Source organism: Elgaria multicarinata, chromosome 7 (genome assembly GCF_023053635.1).
Source record: "Elgaria multicarinata webbii isolate HBS135686 ecotype San Diego chromosome 7, rElgMul1.1.pri, whole genome shotgun sequence".
Taxonomy (NCBI): Eukaryota; Metazoa; Chordata; class Lepidosauria; order Squamata; family Anguidae; genus Elgaria; species Elgaria multicarinata.
Genome location: NC_086177.1, coordinates 86,440,197 through 86,459,873, shown reverse-complemented (window position 1 = coordinate 86,459,873; position 19,677 = coordinate 86,440,197). Strand labels below are relative to the sequence as shown.

Sequence of the window (19,677 nt, the reverse complement as noted above, 5' to 3'; positions counted from 1 at the left end):
TTTGCTGGTAAGGGGGTTAGGGGATTGCGGGCAAATACCTGATTTGGGTGGAGGGGGGAGGTTTAAGATGAAATGTTATTGATCCTTTTTTGTATTTATGAATTATTACCCCTCACACATGAATCTACTGAATAAGATTAACAGAATAAAAAAAGATGAAATGGGAATTGATTGTAGAAGGGATTTTGTTTGAAACTCAGAAGCAGATGCTTCAGTTCCAATCCCCTCCTCTGGTGTATGCTGGGGAAGAGGGAGTGCTTGAGATTGAGGCTCAGCAGTCTCACTTAGGTACCATTAAACTATAGTTTAGCATTACTTCTCAGTCAGCTACAGTAATGCTTTAGTGCAGAGCTTTCCAAACTGTGTGTCGCAACACGTTAGTGTGTCAGCTGCAGTGTGTAGGTGTGTCACGTGAACGTAACAAGAAACCTCTGAGTCTATGTGAAATAAGCAATACCAACTTGCATGCATTTTTACGCAGCAAAGGTGCTGATTAGTATGGTGCACTAGTATATTCCCCTTCCGTCGTATCCGTGTATGCACACCACGGTCGAGGGATCATACAGGTACTGCACATGCACAGTATGCATAATCGGATCGAAACAGCTGATTCCATGTCACTTCCGGTGCGTGGCTGCACCTGAAGTGATGCATTCGAGAAATTCCATGGGTCCAGTTTTTTGATAGAACACCGTCTCAACCACCGCTCAATCGCAGCTCGACAAAATTGGTTCAGTGTGAAAAGTCTTGGAAATGTATATTATTATCTTGCAAATCATATATTTTTAAAAATCTAAATGAAAGGTTTTCATGAGATATGTTGTGTCCCCATACATTTCGTTATTATAATTTATGTATGTGTCCGTATCTCTTATAAGGGGCTAGTTTAACCTCCGGTTTGCCAGTAAAACTGAATTACTGTGTCGCGAAATGATGCATGTCTAAAAAGTGTGTCACCAACATGAAAAGTTTGGAAAGCTCTGCTTTAGTGTAACATTACTTCTGCATGTTTTCAAGTAAAAAAATGTAAACAAACAAATATTGATTTGGGGCTGGGTTTTTCTTCTTCAAATTACTTACTTCTGCATGTTTTACCATCTTCCTTTAATAGAAATCCTTCATGGCATTTGCAGGTGTATGAATCATCACTGTTAACACAGATATGTTCACATCCATGGTCAATGGAATTGCAGACATCTTGATCTGAGAGTAGTTAAGGGAATGTTCTAGTTAAAACTTTTCTACAGATGCAACTGATTACAAACATTATTTTCTGATAAAATTTAAGCTGCTTACTTGTGCAGGTCTTCCCACCATCCCTTGTTTGTGCTTTTGCTGGTAACGGGGGTGCGGGGTGGGGGGTGGAGGATTGCTACACTCAAGTGTGTGTAGGTCTGACAATTCCCCATTGGAAGGAGGGAAGTTAAAAGGGGGATCTTGAAGTTACTTGTGCTTTTGTGGGTGGTTAGTGGATTGCTAGCAGGTACCTGCATTTTGGGGGGGGGGGAGGGGGAGGTTTGAGATGAAATGATATTTATCATTTTCTTTATCCTTGAATGATTCCCGCCGCCCCCATCCTGCCCCCATGAATCTATTGAATAACATTATCAGAAAAAAAGAGATAAAATGGGAATTGATCACAGAAAGATCTCTGTTTGAAACTTAGAAGTAGATGCTTCAGTTCCATTCTCCTCCTCTGGGATATACTGGAGGGGAGAGGGAAAAGGAAGCTGCTTAAGCCTGAAGTTTGGGAAGATTGATTTACATAGCACTTAACTATGGTTTAGCATTACTTCTGAGCCATGTCTGCATTTCTACAAATAAAATATCTTCCAAATTAACAAAGAAATATACAATTAAATCAATTGGGGGAGAGTTTCAAGTAACTTACTTCTACAAGATTTTCCATCATCCTTTAATATAAATCCTTTATGGCATTTGCAGGTATATGAATAATCATTATTAACACAGACATGTTCACATCCATGCTCAGTGGACTTGCAGACATCTAGATCTGAGAATAGTTAAGGGGGTTTTCTGGTTAAAACTTTTCTACAGATGTAACACATTAGAACAAGCACTATCTTCTGATAAAGATCAAACTGCTTACTTCTGCAGGTCTTCCCATCTTCCCTTAATACAAATCCCTCATGGCACTGGCAGATAAAGGAGTAATCATTGTTGACACACAGATGCTCACAGCCATGATCAACTGATTTGCAGAGGTCTTTACCTGAGGGTAATTTAGATAATTCTTACAGTTTGCTAGATGAAACAAATGCAAAGAAAGAAAGACTAACATTGCAAAGAATAAATATGATTAAAATATAATTAAAATTAATCCTGCTTTCATGCAATTGTCAAAATGAAAATACAGAGCACTTTTCACTATAATTTCTATAGGTTTTCACATTCTCCCCTAGTATGAATCCTTCCTAGTGTTGCAGATGTAAGAACTACTGTATTATTATTTTTTACACAAACACGTTCACAGCCATAGTTAATTGACTATAGATTTTTTTTAAATGAAGACTTCAAATAAGGAATGGTCAAACGGTAGACCACCAGCTGGCAGAATACAGCTAACAAGCTGGTTCCATTGAGTTCCCCAACACCTTCCCACCCCTATCTTTAACATTATGAAACTGAAAACTGCCTCATAAACAGGATGGAACTAGTCAAAGAAGCATGCATGTTTAAATCCAAGGGTGGGCAACTTTTTAAAATCGAGGACTGCAGACTGCCAGTGATGGGCAGATTCAAAGTCAATAGTAGATAGAGATACCCTTTTGTCTCTCTTCTCCCCCCCCTCTCCCCCTTTCATTCACTCATCCATCTTACATTCTCTCTGTCTCTCTGTCTCTCTCTGTCTCTCTCTCTCTCTCACACACACACACACACACACACGCACAATCATCCATTCATACGAACACACATCCATTCACAAAACTCTCTCTCTCACACACACATACAGCTCCTCCCCCCACCCCAGCAAAAATAGCAATCTGGGATATATTTTAAGATTTGCAAAGGTGAGGAAGGTTAAAGCCTGTTCCCCCAGTAAAACCAATGAAGACTTCTGTTTCTGAATTGCTATTAGCAGCCCAGAAACAGCCATCTTGGTTGGATTGGGATTGCTGGGGATGGGGCAAAATTAAAGCCCAATGAAGACTGAGGAACATAGAAACAGCAATCTTTTCTCTGTTGGCCAGCTGATGGGCAACAGGGAAAAGTAGGAGGGGCTCACTAGGGCTATGCAGGCCACCTGGACAGTGGCTGAGAACCATAGATGGCTTGCGATCCATGGGTTGCCCACCTGTGTGCTAGTCAAAGCAGTTTTGAAGCACAGAGAATGCAAAGATATTCATTCTCCTCCCCTCATTTGCTGAGAATATAAATAGCACATGACAAAGTCTTGGAAGAAAAAAAAGATGTGCAACCACATTTACAATTCCCACTTTCTGCAGTTTCTTGTAACACAAAAAGGAAACATTTGCATTTTCCCAGTGGGAAGATACGTAAGCTCCAATTGCACACTATAAGAAAACATAAGCACAAGTTCCTTCTTGCAACAGCTAAAGAAAAGACGTTGAAAGATCAGGGTCATGTCTAGACTCCCATTGTCCATGCTCCAAAATGGGTGTTATAGTGTATAATTGGAAGCATCAGAACTATCTACGTAAAAGGCAGGTACTGTATCTCCCCACCCCTGGACATCCATGTATTTAGTATGGGATCCAGCTGAATAATCTGCACAGTCTTCACTGGTCCTCCACCTACTAACCACACCCCATCAGCTGAGCAGACAAGGATGAGCTAAAGTACAACACAGACCTGAACTGCAGGGAGGAAAGTGCTGAAACAGCACTCCCAGCCTCTAAAACCAGAGCCTTTAGAATGAACAGGCCATTTGAGGAATTCTTGCTTACTTTTGCAGGTTTTCCCATCTTCCCTCAGTATGAATCCCTCATGGCACTTGCAGAGATAGGAATGGCCATCACTGACACAAAGGTGCTCACATCCATGCTTCACTGATTTACAGACATCTCTACCTGAAAACAGCCAATGCATTTTGTTTTGTAACACACATTTATAACACATGAACAACAATTTAAAAGATCAACATGAAGACTGCAAAATAATTCTTCCCTCATAGTTTTTTTATGAATGTAAACTGAGCCATCTGCCAGTTGGGCAATATATACATTTAATAAATGAATAAATCCCAAGTTTGGTTTAGGATCCTGTTATTATTATTATCATGATTACTATTATATTTATTTATATCCCACATTTTTCCCAGTACTGGGACTCAAGGCTGTTTACAAGATTAAAACATGTAAATTAAAACATATAAATATAAATTTACAAAAGTTAAAATAGAATTAAACCTGCAGTAAAATTAAAAAACAAGTTAATTTTTCTTTAAAAAAACCCAGCAACAGATTAAAAGGGGGGAGGGGGAAAACTTTATACCCTACTTTACAATAAAGTTTAAGGTGTGTGTGTGTGTGGGGGGAATCTACTAGTCAAGTTTGCAAGCATTTCTCTCCCATTCGGAAGAGAAATGGGAGAGGTGGTTTCTCACAGTAATGCCTACAGTAATAGCTACTGCTTATGTTGCTTATTTTATTTTTATTTATTATTTCATTTATATCCCACCTTTTTTCCTCCAAGGAACCCAAGGCAGCATACATAATCCTCATCCTCCTCTCCATTTCTTTCCTCACAACAACAGCCTTGTGAGGTAGGTTGGGCTGAGAGTCTGTGACTGGCCCAAAGTCACCCAGTAGGTTTCCATGGCTGAGTGGGGACTAGAACCCTGGATCTCCCGAATCCCAGTCCATCACTTTAGCCATTACACCACACTGACTCTCTATATTATATAGTGCAAACATAAGGTGTATTATATACAAAACCAAATTAACTAGGCTGGGAAAATCAAGCTTACGTTTACAGGTTTTTCCATCACTACGCAGCATGTATCCTTCAATGCATTGGCAAGTGTAAGATCTTTCACTATTCACACACAAATGTTCACAGCCATGGTCACTCAGCAAACAATAGTCCACTCCTAAGGAAGTAAGGGTGTAAATATTATTCATTTATGTAGCACCAGGTATGCATATGCCATTCAACAAAGAATGAGAAAACAAGTCCTATCCCAGAGGACTTGGAGCAGCTCTATATTAAGGGGAAATTGTATTGTTTACCCGGGGCTTCTGTACTTCCTGCTTTTTGGTGTGATTGTTATAGGCTGCATTACATGGACAAAGAGGGGAGACCATAAAGGTTTGAATTGAATACATCCCTTCCATTCACTTCAATTATGCAGTACTATCTAGTGGTGCGAGATCCAGCTTTTTTCAGGGTGTTACCACTTTAAAAGTTGGTCTTTTCACAGCAGAATTTCCAGGGGATACCATGGGAAATGTTCTGGTCCTTGACGATGTCATGTAAAACCCCCACAAACTTTTGTGTGTGGCCAATCATGAGCGTGCAATAAATTGTTTGTTTAGAAGAGCCCTCACAATCTAAAAACAGACACAAAGGAAGCAACTGGAAGCAACAGAGGAAGGAAATGAAGACAAAGGTAAACAGGATAAGGACAGAGAAGGAGCTGGGGAGGGATGGAGAAACTGTTAAGACTGAGGCTGCACTTGGACTTGCAGAGGGTAATGTCCATAACACTAAGCCATGGTTTAGTATTACATGCAAACTGGCCTTTCATGACAAATAATATAGTCGATGAGGTTTTTAGCAAATCAACAGAAAAGCTGAGTTAGAATAGTGCCTGTTTCTAAATAATAAGCAAGGCAAATCAGCAAATAAAAAGAATATCCAGGAGGAATAACCATATGATCACAGAAGTCCAGCAATAAAAGTACAAAGAGCTCCTGATGGAAATCCCAACTGCTGCTTGGAGGAAAATAAAACACCAGGATGAATAAACATTTTTCCTACTACTCAGCAAGAAGCTCTTTCCACTAATAGGCTGATAAAAAAATATTTCAACAAGCCAGTTGCTTTTTTTGGTTAGCATAGATTCAAATAGACACTTTGGGCTGGATTAGAACAACTGGTACTAAAATGGTCCACTTTTCCTCTGAGATACACTATTAAATTTTCTATTTTAGGTGCTCAACCACAGGATCATGCCAAATAGTTAAAAGCATACCAGGATTTTACCTTTAACAACATACTTGTGCTCCCTCTGACCCAGTACCAGTAGTAGCATAATGGTTCATACCCAGGCAATGGCTGGATAGCACTGTTGCATTGGCAATAACCATATTGCTTGATCCTGCCTTTGTGGAGGAAACAGGGCTGGCTGAGAGTGCTCTAACAGGACAGCCCATGGGGTATACTGGTTGGAGTATAAGGAGAGCTGGTGTTTCCAAGAGAACAGTTTCCATTTTCACTGAGCATTTCCCAGCACCATGATTCCAAAAGATTCCATTTTGTTTGAAAAGGAATACTGGTACAGGACTCATCATGAAGGGCTAAATAGGTTGCAATGTACACCAGTTTTTCTCTATTGGCATGTTATGCTAATTCTCAACTTATACAGCATTTTTACACTGTGCATTTATATGGGAACAGAATCCTGTAATTTATAGTCCACACCATTCTACCACCATATCAAGCTGCATGTGTAGACCAGATTCCAGATATACTAGCTAGGGTAGAATTGCATTTGTCCAGTAGCCACACTATTCCTACCAGTCGATGGGCCTGTTCAGAAGACACCTTACATCCTCCTGGTTAAGGCTTTTGGTTAAGCAGCAGGGTTTAAGGTGTCTTGTGTGATGCATTTTGCTAATCCCTGCTCACTCACTAACCGCAGTCGGACCATTTGCAGCAGGGTTACTGGCTTTAACCGTGGCTAAAAGTTGTGTGCTACAGTGCAAGTGTCATCTGAACAGGTCCACTTTATGTTGGGTTTAAGACCTATATTGATAATACTAGAAGATGCCTTCAACTTCTGAAAATCAAGAAAATAACAGATGTCACTTTTAGTTTTAAAGGGATTAGAAAACTTAGTTTCTGTTTATTTGTACAGTATTCCCCACTGTCTGCTTTAACTATGGATGCTACACAGTAGAGTACATGTTAGAATGTTGACCTTTCCAAGAAAATTCAAGCACCATTTTGTTTATCTCTGGATAATTCTACACAATACCTAAATCAAGAAACTTACGTGAACATGTCTTCAGATCCTCATTAATGATGAATCCTTCAGAACACTGACAAACATAGGACTCCCTGGTGTTCAGGCACAGCTGCTCACACCCATGGTTAGATTCAGCACAATGGTCTACTCCTGAATAGTTATGTGTTAGCAATGAAAGAGAAAGCATTGGAATTTTCAGGCATTAAAACCTAGATGCTAAAAATCCAGTAAGAGCAATCACCACTTACTGCTGTTGTGAATGGTTACTTTATCTTAAGCTGTACATAGACTTCTCACAAAAGGTACTTTGTGCATTTAATTGCTTTTTGCCCCCCCTTTTTAAAACCCTCTCTACTTTATACTCATCTCAACAGTAGTGAGAGTGAAATAAAGATATGCAGGCAACCAAGATTTGTTAAGGCTTGAAGTCCAGATTGTATCTAACAAGAAGGAGCAACTGAGAGGTGCAACTGATACGTGCTTTATGAATGTACATGGCTCTGTACGCTGGCTTAGCTAGCACAGAGCAAAGAACTTTTGTTTGGAAAAAACCCAACCAATTAGATCCGGGGGGGAAGGAAAGGGGGGAACCTCTTTCAAATAAGCTGCTCTATTAAACTTTTGCTAGTTGACATCCTTTACTGTTTTTATGCCCCACTCTTAGAGCCATTTCAAACCGGCAAACAGGTGATTTCTCCAAACTATCCCTAGGTACAGGAATGAAATGGAGTGCGTTGTATGAGTTCACGCTCCACAGATGTGATTCCCACAACTATAGTAGAGGCTGTTCACTTCCGTGAACTACTCTTCAGGCCAAAACAGATGGGACACCACGAGATCAAAAACTGAATTTCTTGCATATTTTTATGTAACCTGAGCAAAGGTGATTTTGGTGGGGCTGCAGTGCAAAGGGTAGAGGTCTTTTAGTTTTTAAAATTTTGTGAACCGCCCAGGGAGCTTTGGCTATTGGGTGGTATAAAAATGCAATAAATAAATAATAAATAAATAAATAAATAAAGCCTTTCACTGTACCATTTCCCCAAATCAAATCGCCCTCCTTATTATTTATTATTATTATTATTTATTTATATAGCACCATCAATGTACATGGTGCTGTACAGATTACACAGTAAATAGCAAGACCCTGCCGCATAGGCTTACAATCTAATAGAGTTGCAGTAAACAATAAGGAGGGAAAGAATGCAAACAGGCATAGGGAAGTGTAAACAGGCACTGGGTAGGGTGAAGCTAAACAGTATAGAGTCAGAACAAACTCAATATTTAAAAGCTATAGGGAACAGAAAAGTTTTTAGCTGAGTTTTAAAAGCTGTGATTGAGTTTGTAGTTCTCAAGTGTTCTGGAAGAGCGTTCCAGGCGTAAGGGGCAGCAGAAGAAAAAGGACGAAGCCGAGCAAGGGAAGTAGAGGTCCTTGGGCAGGCGAGAAGCATGGCATCAGAGGAGTGGAGAGCACGAGCAGGGCAATAGTGTGAGATGAGAGAGGAGAGATAGGCAGGAGCTAGACCGTGAAAAGCTTTGAAGGTCAACAGGAGAAGTTTATATTGGATTCTGGAGTGAATTGGAAGCCAATGAAGAGATTTCAGAAGTGGAGTGACATGGTCAGAGCGGCAGGCCAAGAAGATGATCTTAGCGGCAGAGTGGTGGACAGAGACCAGCGGACTGATGTGAGACGAAGGAAGGCCAGAGAGAAGAAGGTTGCAGTAGTCCAACCGAGAGATAACCAGTGTGTGAACAAGAGTCTTGGCAGAAGAAACAGACAAAAATGGTCGAATCCTGGCAATATTATACAGGAAGAAACGACAGGATCCTGGAGTTGCTTTTTGCCAAATATGAGAAACCTACAGATACCATAGAGGATTTATTAACTGTGTCACACCAGAGCAGTTACACTGTTTATTTTACAGAGGCAGTGAATGTTGGTTCTTTCTTAATAATGCACAACAATTTTTTAGGAATCGTTCCAAAATCAACATCCTACATAGTCAGATATTGTTGGCTGAAGTTCTTGTTCATTGTAGTAATTTCCAGTTGGCTTATTCCCTCTTTTTCCATGAATTCAGTCATCATAATCAGAGGAGTTCTCAAAGAGTTATACAAGAAAAAATGTGAAAAACCCATCTTAGAATAAACAAACCTCTACACATAGTGGTAATGAACATGCACAGCTTATCACTATACTTTAGCAATAGAGGTGCCAGTGAAATGGTTCATACCAGGTTTAAGTAAAGAAGAGCAGTATCCAAGGGGGCAGTTGTGCAAGTGGCCTCTCCCGCCGATTCTGTTGCGCAAGCAGGTCCCACCACTTGTGTGATTTAATACTTCCTATAGAAAGCCCTGAAGTGAGCAGAAACATTCATTTCTAGATCAAGACAGGTCAGCAGATTTCCCTTAGGTGAGCTCTGCTGACCTGCCCCATTCTAGAAATGAGTAATCTTCCCTTGTTTTGACACTTTAATGTGCAGGTTTAAAAAATGCTTAATAGAAAAAAAGATAAATTCAGAGGCAAGTATCTATTACTGAAGCTGTGCTCCTGCTTCATCTGTTGTGCAAGTCGAATCTACCACTCAAGCAACAGAAAGCTAGCTGTTCTAAAAGCAAACCCGGAAACAAGGAGGAGTGCTTGTTTCTGGATCAGGATAGGTCAGCGGAACTTCTTTCTGCGAGCTCTGCTGATATGCCTCATTTTAGAAACGAGTGTATCAATTTATTTCCAGCTGCTCTTGGAACTGCTAGCTTTCCCTTTATGCTAGTGATTTAAAAAGAGCTTGAATAAATTCCTGGAGAAGAAGCACTAGGCCTGTGGCCATGTGCTACCTCCAGTAACTGAGGCAATAAGCCTATATACACCAGTTGCTGGGGAGCATGGATGGGAGGGTGTTGTTGCTTGTGGGTCCCTCCTCAACAGCTAGTTGGCCACTGTGTGAACAGAGTGCTGGACTAGATGAACCCTTGGTCTGATCCAGCATGCCTCTTATTTCTTATGCATGAAGGACTGGAGATATTTTCTTCAAAGTTATTTGTGGTTCCTTGATTCGAATGCCCTACAACTATCTCAGGACAATCCTAAAGGCAGTAGAAAGGGAAAATCAAGAGGGTAAAATCTCTCCAGAATGATTAGGGATTACTCAAAACCACAATAATAGAATCTGAGTTAGAATGTATACCGCAAGTCTAGAAAGGTAGCATGAAGTCCAAGAGTTCACCAGCACAAACTGTCAAGAAGTCTATTAGAGAAAAGTCTTGCCCAAACAAGGAGAACAAGAAGGAACACAAACTTGCACAAAGGAAATGCAAGCAAAAAATAAGAGATGCAAAAAGATTTTGAGGAGTATATTGCTAAAAACATTAAGACCAACATAATGAGCCAACATTATCTGGCTTAAATCAAGCACAGCTGAAGCAGATAAGGCTGGGGCTGGGAAAGTAGAGTAGCCCAAAGAGTGGGAAAGAAAGAAGATGATAAAATGAAAGAAGATAGCAAGGAATCATCAAAGGAACAAATATCAATTTGTCCTCAATCCTCTCCTATGGTGACCTGGGACTCCTGGATCTAAATAGGGTGACCATATGGAAAGGAGGACAAGGGGCTCCTGTATCTTTAACAGTTGTGTAGAAAAGGAAATTTCAGCAGGTATCATTTGTATGCATGCAACACCTGATGAAATTCCCTCTTCATCACAACAGTTAAACTTGCAGAAGCCCTGCCCTCTTTTCTATCTGGTTACGCTAGCTAAAGATAGCAGGGCTCCTGCAGCTTTAACCTGCTGAAATTCCCTTTTCTATACAACTGTTAAAGATCCATATGGTCACTCTAAGTCTAAAATTGAGACCTGCATTGGCTCCAAGCCCTTTCCTCTGGTATAAGAAGTGGCTTAGAACACTCTGAGAGGTTGAAATCTTGAGGCGTGTGTGGCGTTACCCCACAATTGATTATATTGTATATGTCTGGATTAGTTTGTCTGGTAAGTAGGGAATGTGAGAACTGAGTGGGTGTGGTTTATGATGTAATAGGTGGGGGAAGAGGAGTATATAAGGAGTATGTTGGAAGAGTTTTGAGTTTTGGCTTTCTTATTTTTTTTATTTGTAGGGTAAGAAAAGAGTTTAGATTCTAGGGGCTGAGAATTTGTGTAAAGGAGGGAGAGAGGTGGTTGGTGTGGGGAGAGTCTAGATTAGGCAGGATTGAAAGTACTATATTTTTTATTTAAAGCTTTTAAATAACAATAAACTTATTATTATTTTGTTAGCTACCAAATACGTGTCAGCTTGGCATTATTTACCTGCCTTACAGTTATTAGATACCCACACCAGATTATACCCACAGTATATTTAGAGCAGATCCTGCATTAAACCTGTTTACCACATAGCTAGGGGTAAGGTTTTATTTAACCCTCCCTCAGGTTTTCAAGTGGTGGTGCTTGGCCTGAGAAGGGTTTACGCGACGGGCCTAGTGTAAGGGTCTGTTGCGTCGCAGGGGGGATCCTCACAACCAATATTTTCCCCAAAAAATATCAAAGCAGGTAACTGACATGAGATGCAGTTAGATCACTGGATGATAAAGAAGTATTAAAGGAAAATAATTTGATTGTTTTCTTTTTTTAAAATAATGTGATTGTAGAAAAACTGGATGAATTATTTTCATCTGTCTTCATGACAGCAGATGTAGGGTAGATATCCATAGCTGAAATGATATTTTCAAGAAGGGAGTTTGGGGAACTGAAGCAAATAGTGGTGACAAGAGATGAAGTTCTAGACTTTATTGATACAACTGAAAACAAATAAATTACCAGATCCAGGTGGTATTCATCCATTCTTAAAGTACATTCTCATTGTTTTGGTTATTATCTACTGTATACTTTCAAAGATAAGGGCCCCAGATATGCCCAGCAATAAGCTGTTCCTCCTTCTAAAACTTTGTAGCAAGTTTGCTATCTGTCGGGTAAAAAAATGTAAGTCACTTGCCAGCACTACCTCACTTAACACTGACACTTGCTGCGATTACAAAAGCACATATTTATAAACACTCTAGGAGGAGCACATATTTATAAATTTCTTTGGAATTTTGTTCATTTCGGAACTCAGTCCAATATACCAATTAAGTTCTCCAGAATGTGTGACATACTCACTTCTGCATGTTTTGCGGTCACGGCGCAGGGTGTATCCAGTGTGACATCTGCACACATATGAGTCTTCAGTGTTAACACATTCATGTTCACAGCCATGTTTTCCCAAAGCACAGACATTTATTCCTGTGGAAAAAAAAGACAAATAATCACATTAGGTAAAAATGCTGGAAAATAAAGTTTTAAAGTAATAATTAAAAACATCACATTTCAATTTGTTCCCAGCCACCAAAAGCAAAATAAAGAGATAATTGGAGGCTTCTGAAGAAAGTCATGCAAGGGGAAGTATCAGGTGGAAAGGGGCTTCCAAAATTTTCAGGCTGCTAGTTAGAATGTCTGCATACTGAAAATCTGGCACTTGTATGACACTTAAGAGTTCTTGGTCGATCTTAGCAGGCCTGGCATTGCCACCCAGCATACTTGATGAAGTGTAGAGGCCCTCTGATGATGGTGACAGCTGCTGAGGCCCAGCACTGATGGTGATTGGCTACTGAGGTCTCTGTCTCGGGTGCTAGGTGACCACAGCTGCAGATGCCATCTTAATTTTCCCAAAATGCAATGCTTGGAAAATCCATTATGATTGATACTTTTTTAAAGGGCATTTGCCACAAAAGCACAGTGGCTGCCAATAAGGGCTTCTGCCAGGTTAGAGTTTGTTTGTATATAAGTGTTGCTCTCCAGAGTGCATGAGTCTGCTCATTTCTGGTAACATGCCTTTGGAAAACAGCCTGTTAACTGTTACATTTTATCTTATTTTAACATGCTAAATTCTCTACTCTGACCAGCTAAGACTTGGCTATCAAAAGCCAGTGCAATTTTTTTAAAGTTGCACAATGCTTTTGAAAGCTGGCTTACATTTGGCAGAACTCCAAGAGAACAGAGTGAAACAGAAGTGGGGCAACTGTCTATGATGCCTCTTTCTGCACATGTGGTGCTATAACTTGGCACAGAGATGGTATTTCTGTGTGCATGGGGGTGGTTGGTTTAGAGATTATAATGAGTGGAGAGGAGGTGGCTTCTGCGCCGTGTTCAAAAGTTATAAATGAAAAGGGAAGAGATCAGCACCTTTGGGGGAAAAAGATGTGACAGTGATGTCGAGAAGTAAAAGCAGATGAACTTACTGTACACTTTAGGACAACATACTTTTGCAAGTTCTCTTATCTGGATTAAGAGTAAATCCTTGCTGGCATTTGCAGAAATAGGATTCATCTGTGTTGACACACTCCTGCTGACAGCCATGATTATGCAAAGCACAGTAGTCTGGTCCTGAATATTAGGAAATATTTTTAAAAGAACAGTAGAAGAAAGTACAAAAAGTGAGCAGTCTGTAAGCAAAACAAGTGCCTCAGTCTTATTTGTCATCATCCCCACCCCCTACCCCCTGGAGATGCACCTGAAAGCTGAATATTCTCTTTTCATAAATATTGCAATAATGCAGAAAGTTTTTTGGATCCCTATAAATATAGGAACAGAATATACAAATATACACTGCTGTAAGAACCACCCAGGGAGTTTCTGCTATTGGGCGGTATAGAAATGCAATAAATAAATATACTAGTTTGGACCGGAAAAAAATAATGGATTCAGGAGTGCTGTGACAACTGTCTTAATAGTCCTAGTATAGTTGCCAAGCAGGGAGACTGGATGATTACTCTCAATTGTTGGTATTCTGAATAGCTAGGAAATTACTGAAAGCAGGATTCCTCTGTTGTCAACCTAGCCAAGGTTGATGTGATCTAGGTGCCTGTGTGTAACTAGCATCTAGCAGCTTGAGAGAAACATAGAGAGTTGAGTTTGAGCTTTGTAAGCATCTTAAGATGCAGACAGTCTCCCTGGAGAACTGAATTGGGAGCTGTGGACCTTGGCTGTCTGTTGGAGTGTTTAAACTGTGACTCCATTTATGTTCAACCTTTATATCTGTAAATAAATGCAACTATTACAAAACACCAATAAGTCTCTAGAGGCCTTCTTGAAAAGGAAATGAAACCTGGGTAGGCACTGCACTCCTGGAAATTCTCACCACTACTATATATAAAATGTGGGTCCCATATGTGACCTACTGCGCACAAAAGTCCTTCCCTTACTATCCTCAATTTCTCTGTGGGATCTTGCTGCCTTTTCAGGAGTTGCTTTTTGTGTGTATTTCCAACATCAGAGCCCCTCTCCTGGTTCCTCCCAACCACCATGGAGGTTTCTGCAGCAGCTTCCTCTACAGAGTCAGACATCTGGCCATGTAGGGCAGGGGTGATGGTGGGTAAATGGATGTTTTGGTGGCATGCTGGTGGGCAGGGAGAGAGCGATTACGATCCTAAACTCTCCCAAATTCTGACCATGCCCCTCTCCCCAGGAAACATGTAGATGCAATCCAGAATATGTCTAAATGTTTCCCTCCCATTGCTGACAATGGACGGAAGAACAATACTACAAGTCCCACTTCACACCAACTTCCACCATGTTGCCAACAGAACATATAAAGGAATGGAGCCAGTGGAGGCTAGTGGCTCCTATGCCAGTGGGGTACGCAATAAATCCCCTTGGGTTTCAGTCAGAACTCTAAAGGAGCTATCCAAAGTCCTGAAACCTATTCCCAAAATGGGTTCGCCACTTTGGACAGCCCCTTTCTGACCTGTTTTGACTGAAGCCCAGAGCGGAGCCACCAATGTGCACTGAATGGAGCACTTCTGTATCACAGCGCTCCAGAGAAAGCATACAATTGCTCTCTCAGAAATCTTTCCTAGCACTTTCTGCCTGCGATCCTTTTCATTGGAGATATCTGGAACCTTTTGCATGCAAAGGAGAACGTGCTCTGTCATTGAGCTATGGCCTCCCCTCTGACATATGCTGGTAAACATGTATATGCCATTCATTACATATGATTATGAAAACAAACAAACCATAGATGTGGATAACTTACGTCTACAGGTTTTTTTATCTGGATTGAGAATGAACCCTTTGTGGCATTGACAGTAGTAGGAAATTTCAGTATTAACACACTCATGTTGACAGCCTTGGTTATTCAAAGCACAGTAGTCCACAACTGAAAAACAAACAAGAACAAATTTACAATGTAGAAGAAATCTAAGATATTTACTTCAAGTATGGTGGACATTGAACAATATTCTGGACCTGGCTTATTTGGTAAGCAGTGATTTGGTTAGAATTAGTCTGCTAGCTCATCATACAACATTGAAAGCAGAACTATCCATTATGCCTGACATGGGGCCACCATAAAAATAGCATCCTTGTATTGAGATTCTCCCTCTCCCCCATGCAGTGCTGTAGGATCAGTTACCTGGTGTTGTTGCATCATTCCATCATGCATTTTTCCTTCTCCATCAGTGGCAGCCAATGTTGAGAAGTAACAAACATTGGGATGATGCCACATTTTTCAATGTTCTGAGAAAGGATGAAACCTCTATAGTTCACACCATGGTTCACCACTGATTATCCTTCTTCAGAACATTCTAAATTGTTTGGATTCCTCTAAGGATTTTGGATAAATGAAGCTAAATTGTATTTATCTCTATAAAGCTTATCCTAGTTTTTACAGAATTGTCTAAACAAAGGCTAAAAACAAAATCACAAAGTAGTTTCTTACAATGTCATTTGGAGTAGTTCAAAGTTTTCCTTTATTTTCTGCCCATGAAAAGAATGTGTCCTGTTTCATATGAACCCAAGAGAATGAAGGCTTCTTGTCATTGCTAACTAAGTCATTATGTACTAGTTCTTAGATCCTGGTATATTTCTTCTTACACTCCTAAATGATATTATTTTCAACTTCCCATAATTATAACTCTGCCACAGTTTAGGCAACCTTGGAAGAATTGATGAAAATACTTTTTTTTTCAGGCAAGCAGATGATAATTTTCTTTCACATTATGGGAGTTTCTTCTTAGACTGACTTAAAGCTATTGGTTTGAATCCAAGTAATTTAGGCTTTCCATCATGTAGAAGGCGTAAACTCTTTCCTGGCAAATGCCTCCCTGTTTCTTGGCTGAAGATTGTCATATGCAACATGAAAATTAAAGTAATAAGAAGTTTTCCCTTCAAAAAATCTTCAAGCATGAATTTTCAGTTCCCCATAAGGCAAAATGATATTGATCCATAGCACATTTTAGGAGATGACTCACTCATCATTTATAGTAATTAAGTCCCAATCAGTGGGAAAACATATATCACAAAGTATATTTGAAACCACAAAAGCAGTCATTATTGACTTGGTCTACAGATAGGTAATATTTCTTTAAAAAAATTTTGCTTTACATTGTAAAGTACAAAATTATTCAAAAGTAACTTTATCAGGGTCTCTATCTACCTGCTGACTTCACAAATGTCCACAAGCTTTAAGGTCCACTAACAACAGCAAAATGGAGGCATCAATAGGGGGGGGATCTACTTGTGGCTGCCAGTGGTGGTTCAGTGATGATGCTGGCAACATATTACAATCAGGGCAAGGTGCAATTGCTTTGCAGAAGTTATTTCTTCTTACATTCCTAAACTATATTATTTTTATTGGCTAGCCTTTATGTGGCAAAGACTGGCCCTTGGAGGGTAAAGGCTGTCATGTGCAAAATATTTCTAGGTATAAAACCCCAACACAATCTAAACCCTTTCCCCCAAAGTAATCCTACTGAAAATTAGACTTGTAAATGTCAGTCGGTTAAGGATTACAGTTTTATGGCCCTCATGTTAGGAATAAACTGCTTTACAAAAATAAGATCTATCAAACCTTGATGTGATTGATCTTATTTACATGGGCAATCTGTACTCTCTCAAGCCACAGAAACCAGTGTTGGCTTATCAGTGATCTCTTGGTTGTCTACAGAAACATACCTGGGAAAATTGTGGAGTTAATGTAGATAGCACCATATGATGCAAAGCCAAATATAGGATGGTATATATTTCTGGTATTCTCTCGCGTTCCTGGTTGATACTAAGACATCTAACCATGATCATGAGAAATTCCCATGCACATATGACCCAATTATCAGGTACTGCCCAAAGTACAAATGTGGTACTGGTGAGCTATGGAACATAGCTCAGAAATAAAATACATGTTCTGCAGGCGTAGGTCAACCCTAGCACTTCTAATTAAAGGATATAAAGTAGCAGGAGTGGGAGACTTCTCTATCTGAGATCTTGGATAACTATTCTAAAGTGGCCATGTGTCCTCTTTTATAGAGGACACTCCTGAATTTGAAGGGCTACCAGAGAACTGTTTGAAAGGCTGTTTCATCCAATTCCAGTTTAAAAATAAAGAACCATGAGAAGTTGCCCACCAACAGTTAGCATCCGAACAGCAAATTGAACAGGCAGGCACACAGTCCATCTGATGACAGTCTTCCACACTATGTTGAGTTGTACCATATTTCCACAAATTATAATAATTATTTCTAAATTTGCATATGTAGTTAGCATATGCAAAGTGTATGCAAATCACAGTTTTTTGTCCTCTTTTAAGGCAATTCATAAGTGGCCATCATAGCTATTGCTAGCCACAGGAGTCAATGTCTTTTTTGCTAAGTGTAAGCCGCTCCGAGAGCCTTTTTTGGCTGAGGAGCGGGGTATAAGTATGATAAATAAATAAATAAATAAATAAATAAATAAAATACTAAACTAGATATAAATGGTATAATCCAATATAAGGCAGATTCATATTTAAGAACCCTGCTTGAGCATGCCAAAGCCCTACTGGTACAGAGCAGGTACGGTGTTACCTATTATTAGATCAACTTCTCTTGGTATAAGTATAGGAAAATTTTAATTAAATACAATGAAAAAGTAGCTTTTTTGGCTGAATGGCGGCATAAAAATCCTTAAATAAATAAATAAATAAATAATAATTCCATGCCAGACTATATATATCTTTAAGTCATTTCAAATAATCTACCATATTGTAGTAGATAGACAATATGTAAAGATGTCTTGTATTATCTATTTTTTGTTATTAGGGATATTGGCCATTGGTGTGGAAAAAAAACTGTCTACAGCTCTTACATCTGTTTTTTGTTGTTCTTCTTTTCTGCTGAAAACAATTTTCTTTCTCTGTTTCTAATTTGGGTTTGTTTGAAAACTAGAAGATTGGGAGGATACTGAACAAAATGTCTTCTCTGGTCTGGTACCCATCACGTATACATTGGAACAGATTTCAGTGTGGAGTTATAACAAATAGTAACTTCCAGATGGAGCAGCAACCACCTCTTTAATATTAAAATGGGCTTTTCTACACATTTTTGTGTGCTCGTCATTACCTACTCATGGTTGTTTATAGGTTCTTTAGATGATGTCATGACCCTCCAGTTTCGCTTCTGTTTTCAACCAGAACTTTCAAGCAAGTTTTCCCCCCCCCCGAACAGGGAAAATGCATCATTTAATTGTGAAAGTGAAAGAAGCCACTTTTTCACGTGTATTTGTGTTATTCCACTATACCACAGTGTCACCTAGAGGTTATGTAGAGGAAAAGCAAGAAAGGAAATGCTCTTCATATAGTGCTCAGATCTCAATTCTGAAATGAAACCGAAAGTAGATACGGTGTATACGGCCTTGTATAGAAAAATTCAAGGTAACATTTCTCCCAAGGAACAAGTATTGTGTAGTGGTTAGCATACTAGACTAGAACTCGGGAGATCTGGCTTCAACACCTCCCTTGACTCAGCCTAACTTACATCTCAGGACTATTATGAGGATAAATGGAAGGGACTCGATAATATACACCATCCTGAGGTATTTGGAGGAATGATGACATAAAAATGATAAAAATATTTAATGTATCTTTATAAAAAGTGGCTGTGAAGTCCTGTTTTTCTGTTTAAATTCAGGTGGGTATGAACATAACACCCATGCTGGTTCAGACCAAAGGCCTATCTAGTCTGGCATTTTGTTCCCACAGTGGCCAACCAGATGCTGGGAAATACACAAGAAGGACATAAAAGACATGAGTACAATAACACTACCCTGCTACACAAATCAATTAATATTGCTAAGTAATGTGCAATATACAAACAAAAACCCCATGTGTGTAAGCTCTTTTGGTCTCATGCCCATGTAAGTGTAATGTTACAATATTATTTCAATTTTTCTATTTCAGTATTTTTCAAACAGTATTAACTGACAAAAACATTGTTAGCTATATTTTGCCGTCCTATATAATTAACTATTAAGCATCACAGGGATTTTTCAGCACTGCTGGACTTTGCTTTCTCTGTAATTTCCAGTTTATTCTGGGATAAAATGGAGAACTTCAAACAGTGAATATTCTAGAGTCTGAAATAATTAATATGTGGCATAGAGTATTTCATTTGGCACATATAACCAACACTACAGAAAGGAAGCATTGTGCAAAAATGGAAGAGAATAATCTTTTCC

General features: G+C 39.4%; 1 protein-coding gene across 1 annotated transcript in view; it reads right to left on the bottom strand.

The window, feature by feature from the left end:
* MATN2 (matrilin 2) overlaps window positions 1–19,677 on the bottom strand; it is a 52,201-nt gene that overhangs the window by 14,816 nt on the left and 17,708 nt on the right. Inside the window, exons 6-14 of the mRNA XM_063130977.1 lie at window positions 15,227–15,349; window positions 13,456–13,578; window positions 12,316–12,438; window positions 7,202–7,324; window positions 4,952–5,074; window positions 3,930–4,052; window positions 2,111–2,233; window positions 1,892–2,014; window positions 1,081–1,203 (exon numbers count right to left, since the gene is read on the bottom strand). Of these exons, the coding sequence (XP_062987047.1) occupies window positions 1,081–1,203; window positions 1,892–2,014; window positions 2,111–2,233; window positions 3,930–4,052; window positions 4,952–5,074; window positions 7,202–7,324; window positions 12,316–12,438; window positions 13,456–13,578; window positions 15,227–15,349 (1,107 nt within the window). The remainder of the gene's footprint in view (window positions 1–1,080; window positions 1,204–1,891; window positions 2,015–2,110; window positions 2,234–3,929; window positions 4,053–4,951; window positions 5,075–7,201; window positions 7,325–12,315; window positions 12,439–13,455; window positions 13,579–15,226; window positions 15,350–19,677) is intronic.